Below are 6,981 nucleotides of genomic sequence, written 5' to 3'. Positions count from 1 at the left end.
CCCGCCCACCTCCCGGCACCCCACCCTCGGCACCAAGCCCGAGCCACACGTGGGTGCTTCTCCCGACACACCCCAAGCCCCAGGTACCAACCCGTCTGCTGACTCGGCCCTGCCCTGACTGGGTGTGGCTCTCTCTGGGCTGCCTTGGGCCTCAGTCCTCCAGGTGTCAAGGAGGAGAGGAGGCATCCTACCCTGCCCCTCCTGGCTCCACTTAGGTCTATGAGGAGGACCAGAGCACTGGGCAAGGAGTCCATTTACCTAAGGAGTCTCCATGCAGCAGGCGCTGGAGGTCATCGAAGGAGCGGATCGAGTGGTCACTCAGCATTTCATAGAGCTCTTCGGGAATGGGGTCCCCCTGTCAGCAGACACAGAGGGGCTGAGTAAGCCAGAGAGGGGGCTTTCAACATGGTTGTCTCCCCCACCATACGCTTGCTTCTGTGGAAGGGCCCCACAGGTCCTCTCGGTCACAGGCAGATGGACAGCCAGGCTGGGGACAGGCAGGATCCAGGGCCGACAACCAGGAGTACCAAGGCCTGGGGTCCTGGACCTGCCCAAGCCTCTGAGACCCAGATCTGCTTCGAATTACACTCGCATTTCCCTGTCTGTCTCCCCCATCAGGCTACAGGTTCTGGGAAGGCTGCAAAAATCTGATTTCTCTCTACGCCTGCCGCCACACCTGATAGCTAGAGACAACAGCGAATTACCACGGGTGATCGAATTGCCATTTCACAGATGAGAAAACAGAGGCTCACATAGGGGACATCCTTTGACCAAAGCCCTACAGCCAATTATCAACAAAAGCTGTCTTCAAAGCTTCTGTTGATAAAAAACAGACGACAAAGCCTATACTCCCAGGCTCCTGGATACAAGAGGTGCTTAATAAATGCTTGCAGCGCAGTACAGCCTCAGGAGGCCCCAAGTTCTAGTGATGCCTGCACAACCTCTCACTCAAAAGATGCAAAGAGGGGATCCTTGGACACGACTGGGAAGCCTGAAAGTTTACCCATGCCCATGCCCAACCAAACCCTATTTTTAGAGTCCCTCTGGCTTGTCACCAAACACACTCGAAACTTGATAAGCACTTTAACAGCCCTCAGAGCCAGGCTTCCTCCAGGGAAACCGCAGGTCCCACAATGACACGAGGGCAGCCCAATAGGAAGGTCACAGCCATGTCCCCCACAGTCCCGAGAGACCCCAGGGGCTCCTGCCAGAGATTCCTGAGAAAGATGAGGGCAAATGAGAGGCTGAGAAGCACCATCCAGACCACCAGCCACTGAGGGGCAAAGAAGATGCTTGTCCAAAGGGTCAGCCCTGACTCACATGCGTGCAAATGCACACACATGCAAGCCCGTGGGCCCACATCCACTGGGAAGGACCCCTGGAGACGGTGTCCGTAGGCTCGGATTACTACTATGGAACCCTGTGCCTCGGTTTCCCCAGATTAAGAAGGGAAAACTCCTTGCCCTTCTTGGTTCACTGGACACTCCAGGGGCGGGAGTTCTGGGATGCTTAGCGCAGGCTGTCCTCGGCGGAAGGAATGCTGCTCTCTCCCTGCCTGATGCAAGAACATGTCATCTCAGCCCCCAAGGAGACCTCCCCCAAAGCCCTGTTACTTGTACACTCATCATGGTGTCTAGGAACACCTTCTGCAGGAGTGCAACCGCGGCCAGTTCTGGCCACCCACATCGATTGGGAGCTAGAAGACTCAGGGTGTGTGGGGGGATGGGAATGGCCTCTTTAACAGGTACTTAATTCCTCGAAACCCCCAAGTCTCAGTTTCCTTGTTTGAACATGGAGTTTACAACCCCACCCGGGGTCTAAGGGCTGTTGGAAGGCTGGAGGCTTGGCTGAGAACTGGGGTCTCTCCCTCAGTGTCCTGGTTGCACAGCTGGGCTGCGTGTGCATGACGGAGGAGGGGTGGGGCCCCGCTGCTTCTGTCTTTCCTCCCCCCTCTCTCCCAGGCGCTGCCTTTGCTCACCCCAGAAGAGAGACCACACCTTCGGTGTTCTCCAAATGTTGACAAAGTACCCAGCCCACAGAGCGGGAGGCTGGCAGCGGTGTCCAACCAACACTGGGGAAGCTGTTTCCCGGAGTTTTGCCAAACTCAGAACAGGCAGTGCGGCGGGCCGGATCCCAGGCTTCAAATGCTACCAACCACCGTGCGACCTCAGCCAGTCACACTACGGTCCTGGCCCTCGCGTGCAAATCGAGGGAGTTGAAGAACATTCGATTTGATTCTAATTCTGCTAGGACCGGGTGTCAGAAGGAGCAGAGGAAAGCCAAAGCAGCGGTGCCCAGTCAGATCCTCACTCACTCTCAGAAGGGGAACAGGAAGTGTTTGTGGAGTAAAGATTTAATTAACCCCTCAGGGGAGGGGCCCAAAGGCCTATTACCAAATGGCACTTGGTACCTGTGCCAAGATCTTGCCTACTGGAGAGCTGGATGCAGTTGCCTGCATGGCGGAGAAGGCAGATCCCTGAACAGGCCTAGTGGACACTCGGACCTGGGCCCAGGATACAAGAGATGGTGTCTTATGGAAACAGACTCCGACTCTCCAAGGACGAGTGGGAAAGAGCCCAGGATAGAGACTAGGGTGGTGGGAGAAGTACACAGCAGGTGCTCAATAAATACTGGTAAAATGCATGAAGACACCCAGCCTTCTTCCTGGCATTCTCTGCAGTATGGTTCTCCCACCTCCTCCTCCAGGAGGGCCATCTGGGATATTCTTCCCCAACTCCCAAGCAAATTACCCCCTAAGGGTGTTCTAAGCGGAGAGGCCAATCCTGCACATGCTTCTGGTAATTTGGCCACAAGATGCCCAGAACTCACTATCGGCTGCCCGGGTTTGATAATAACGCCACAACTAACATCTGAGAATAGTTGACTACAAGCCATGTGCTGAGCAAAATGCTGTCCAAACTACCAATCCGGAGAGGCAGGCGCTATTTTTAGCCCCATCTTCCAGATAAGAAAACTGAGGCTTAGAAAAATCAAATAAGCAGCTACAGGTCCAGACAACCAGTAAGTGGCAGAGCTGGGTCCTTCCTAGGCTCCAGGATGCCCACTCCTTCCTGTCTACCAAGGAGCACCTCAGTTTCCCTTTCCTCGGCTCTGAGACCAGCGGCTCTCAGCATCATTGGAGGCCCACCTTGGCTCTTCCTCCCTGCCGGATGCCATATATCAGCAGTTCTCAGCTGGGGTGGCTGGGTCTCCAAGGGGTGTTGGCAACGTCTGAAGACATCTGCGGTGGTCACAACTAGGGGCATGGTAAGGCCAGGGGTGCTGCCAATATCCTACAACACACAGGACAGGATGCATCACTGGCCCCAGGTGAGGCAGGGCTGAGAACCCCTGCAGCAGAGGAAAGAGTAGGGCTACAGATGCGCTTGGAAGAATTTTTTTTTTTGAGTTGGAATCTCACTCTGTCACCCAGACTGGAGTGCAGTGGCATGCTTACCGCCATCCCAGCATGGACCTGCTGGGCTCCAGTGATCCTTCTGCCTCAGCCTTCCAAGTAGCCGGAACTACAGGCGCGCGCTACCACACCCAGCTAATTTTTGATTTATTGTAGATATGAGATCTCGCCAAGTTGCTCTGGCTGGTCTTGAACCCGCAGTCTCAGGCAATCCACTCACCTCGGCCTCCCAAAGTGCTGGGATTACAAGCTGAGCCATGGAGCCCAGCCTCGTGGGAAGAATTTTAGCAACTGAAATCCTTGGCTTCTTCATTTTTTGAGTCCAGGTCTCACTCTGTTGCCCAAGCTGAAATGCAGCAGCATGATCACAGTTCATTGCAGCTTTAACCTCTTGAACTCAGGCAATCCCCCCATCGTCGTCTCCTGAGTAGCTGGGACTACAGGAACATATCACCATGTCCAGCTAATTTTTAAAAAAAATTTTTTTGTAGAGACAAGGGTCTTGCTATGTTGCCCAGGCTAGTCTGGAACTCCTGAGCTCAAGCAATCTTTCCACATCAGCCTACCAGAGTTGTGGGATTCCAGGCATGAGCCACTATACCCGGCTGGCTTCTTCATCTTTTAAATGGGACTAATAGTATACCCCCCAGGGGGTTGGTCGGAGGCATAATGACATAGCAGAGCAACCAGCAGATAACGGGTACTTCCTGAGTCCTCACTGTCACTATCATCCATCCTTTCAGTATGGTTCCTCTGTGGGCAGCAGCGAGTGTACATGTGCCCAGGCCAGCAGTGCAGGACATTTTTGAGGATGACAAGGAGTGGGTGGAGAGCTGCCCACCCACATGTGAGTATGTGTCTTTGCATGATCCCCTGTGCTGGGCCACAGGAAATGGTGCCCTACCTCCACACTGGCATCGCCTGGGGCTGTGTGGGCTGGCAGGTCCCTTCCGGGACTAGGGGTAGGAGAGGGGTGGAGACATTCAGCACATGGTCAGCTCCAGGATGCGATGATCTGGGGGAGACAGGCATGGACATCTGTTGGGAGTCAGAGGCGCCTCTCGGTATGGGAGGGTGAACCGCCTGGAGTGTGGTTTTCCTGGACACAAGTTCTAGAAGGCTCCAGGTGGGCAGCTCTCCTCAGAGATGGGAAAGGAGGTCTGGCACCCTGAAGAAGCAGTCCCAGATCTCAGGCCTGGGGTTCCTGGCAGGGCAAGGGCGTGGCGAGGAGGCAGCTGGGGCAAAGCCAGCGGAGGGAGCCAAGTCAAACAGCCTCCTCCCCGCCCTACCCCCAACGCCAGCTGCAGGAGGTAGGAAGGCACGAGCAGCGTGAGGCCAGGTGAATTTTCTGCTTCCAACCAGGCTGGCAGATCAAAGGGGCTTGAACCCCACCCGCCTCCCAGGCCCCAGCACACTCACACAGGTACACACTCCCCAGCCTGCCCGCCATTCCCACTGGGGTAGACACAGGCCCAAGCAGCCAGGGGCGTTGTCTATGGCTGGCAGAGGAAGAAGCTGACAAGGCCCCCCAGCACTCGCCTGCCCGAAAGGCGCAGGCCTTATTTAGATCAGATGCCAAGGCCAACCCCTTTGAAGATGCTCTCTCTGGGCAAACCACAGAAGCCATTTAGAACCGGCTTCTCACACCCAGCATTTCTCTTCCTCGTTGCTCTGGGGACCCTCCTGCTCAGCCTCCCCTTCCTGCACGTGGCCTGCACACCGGCCTCCCCAGTTGCTGGAGCAGAGCAAACGTTCAAGTGGGAGGCGAAGACCCAGCGATTCACAATCCTGGCAGCCTACTGCCAGCACTGCCCATCCCCATCCCAGCTCCTGAGCCCAGGAATTCTGCTCACTGGGAACTCTGAGCTAATCCAATCTTCTCCAGGTTTTTAGGTGGCGGAAACTTCGGCCCCGCTAAAGATACACAGAACCTTTAAAGTCTGATTTCCCTTCTGTTTCTTCCCCTCTGTCCTGTCCAATCCTGGCAGTCCAAGGCCCAAGACAGACAGACGAGAAAAAGACATGCATCTCTCTCAAGATAGGAGTGAAGGAGCCTTGAAAGACTGGTGCCTGCCAGAGGGCATTGTGGCCTCAAGAGGGACTGTCTTCTGGGTGAGGAGCCAATGAGGCCCTGCTTGTAAAGTTCCTAGGGGGCCTTGCCCCCCCCCAGCATTCACTGCCCTTTGCACAAATATTTGCTGATTGGCCACCGTGCTCTGGGCACAGTGGTGACCAGGACGAAAGCTCTCTAGTGGGGAAAGCAGATAAGAAACAACCAAATAAACCAGAAAGCGGAAAGAGTTTCATCGAAGGGGCATCTCAATGGGGGGAAGGGAAGGCGAAGACTATGAGAGGTACTTACAAGGCCCAAGGTAAACATCTCACCACCCCTGCTCCATCAATCTCTCTCTGCCCCCCCTTCACACTCACACACACACACTTCCTGGCTCTTGCTCCAGAGCCTCCAAATTCTGTTTGACCCAACCTTGCACACCTCCAAGGCTGGGGGACTCCAGCAGTTGGTCTCCCGCCCCCTAAGACCATTAGTAGCCCAGGAGGAAGCTGGATGGTGTAGGGCTGGGAGCCCCTTCATTCCTTTCCAACAGAAGGATGCTGAAGCCAGAGGCATCACAAGACAGTGGGAGTCACCCTCCTGGAAGCCAGCTCAGCTGGTGGAGATGGCACCTCAGAGGCTGGGCAGATCCTCAGCACAGCCCTACCTCAGGGGTCCCCCGGTCCTCCCAGCTGCCAAGGCCTCCTCCACCAGCCAGCCCTCTCTGAGTCCTGCTGCACCGGCAATTAGGGGCTCTTTCCAGGTGGACAGGTCTGATTCCATTTAGGCCTCCGCCCCCAGGCCAGCCTGAGGCTTACTCAGGCTTAGCAGAAAAGTGCCTCGCCAACTGCAGAGCACCACATGCAGCCGTGCATGCTGTGACTAAAGCGAGCAGAAAGGCGGTTCCTGTGCCACAGCCTCCACCCCAAATGCACAAGCCCATGGAGCTGTGGGAAAGGAGGAGGAGGTGCCGGCCCAAGCTGGGAATGGTAAGGGGAGGCCGGGAAAACCTCACCCAGCTGTCAGGCAGCCTCTACAGAGCATGCTGGGATCAGCAAAGAGAATAACACAGCCAGGGGTGGGAGCCCTCTTGCAGGCTGTGCCCAGGCCTCTCCAGCCGTGGAGGTTCAAATACGGGCCTATTTGAAGGGAGAGTAGCTCTGGGTATCTCAGCGCCCCTCAGAGTCACACCAACACCATTTTTGGCCGCATGGGGGTGGTTGGAAAAAAAGCAATCACAGACGGGTAAGATTTGAGGGGCGTCAGACTGCTCTAACAAGTGGGTGCTGTGAGCTAGGACCTGATGGGAGGTTCTCCTTCCCTCATAGAGCCCGGGGAAGGAAATGCGGTCGGGGGGCCCACCTGTTGCGCGGGGGGCGAGCACCAGGAGCCCGGTGCCCGGGGGCCGTGCGTGCCCGTGTGCGTGCGTGGGTGCGCGCGCACGAGTGCTCAGGCCGCGTGTGCAGGGGCCGTGCGTGCGTGTGTGCGGTGCGCGCGCGTGTGTCCCGCGTGT

At 56.3% G+C, this 6,981-nt stretch overlaps 1 protein-coding gene across 1 annotated transcript in view; it reads right to left on the bottom strand.

Moving 5' to 3' along the window:
• Window positions 1–6,981, bottom strand: part of PDGFB (platelet derived growth factor subunit B) — an 18,964-nt gene that overhangs the window by 10,197 nt on the left and 1,786 nt on the right. The window contains exon 2 of the mRNA XM_008049571.2: window positions 259–355. Coding sequence (XP_008047762.1) covers window positions 259–355 — 97 coding nt within the window. The remainder of the gene's footprint in view (window positions 1–258; window positions 356–6,981) is intronic.

Source organism: Carlito syrichta, unplaced genomic scaffold, assembly GCF_000164805.1.
Source record: "Carlito syrichta isolate Samal-C Ts95f unplaced genomic scaffold, Tarsius_syrichta-2.0.1 Scaffold135784, whole genome shotgun sequence".
Classification (NCBI taxonomy): domain Eukaryota; kingdom Metazoa; phylum Chordata; class Mammalia; order Primates; family Tarsiidae; genus Carlito; species Carlito syrichta.
Note: the sequence above shows the minus strand (reverse complement) of the source record. Positions and strands in the feature narration are given on the sequence as shown.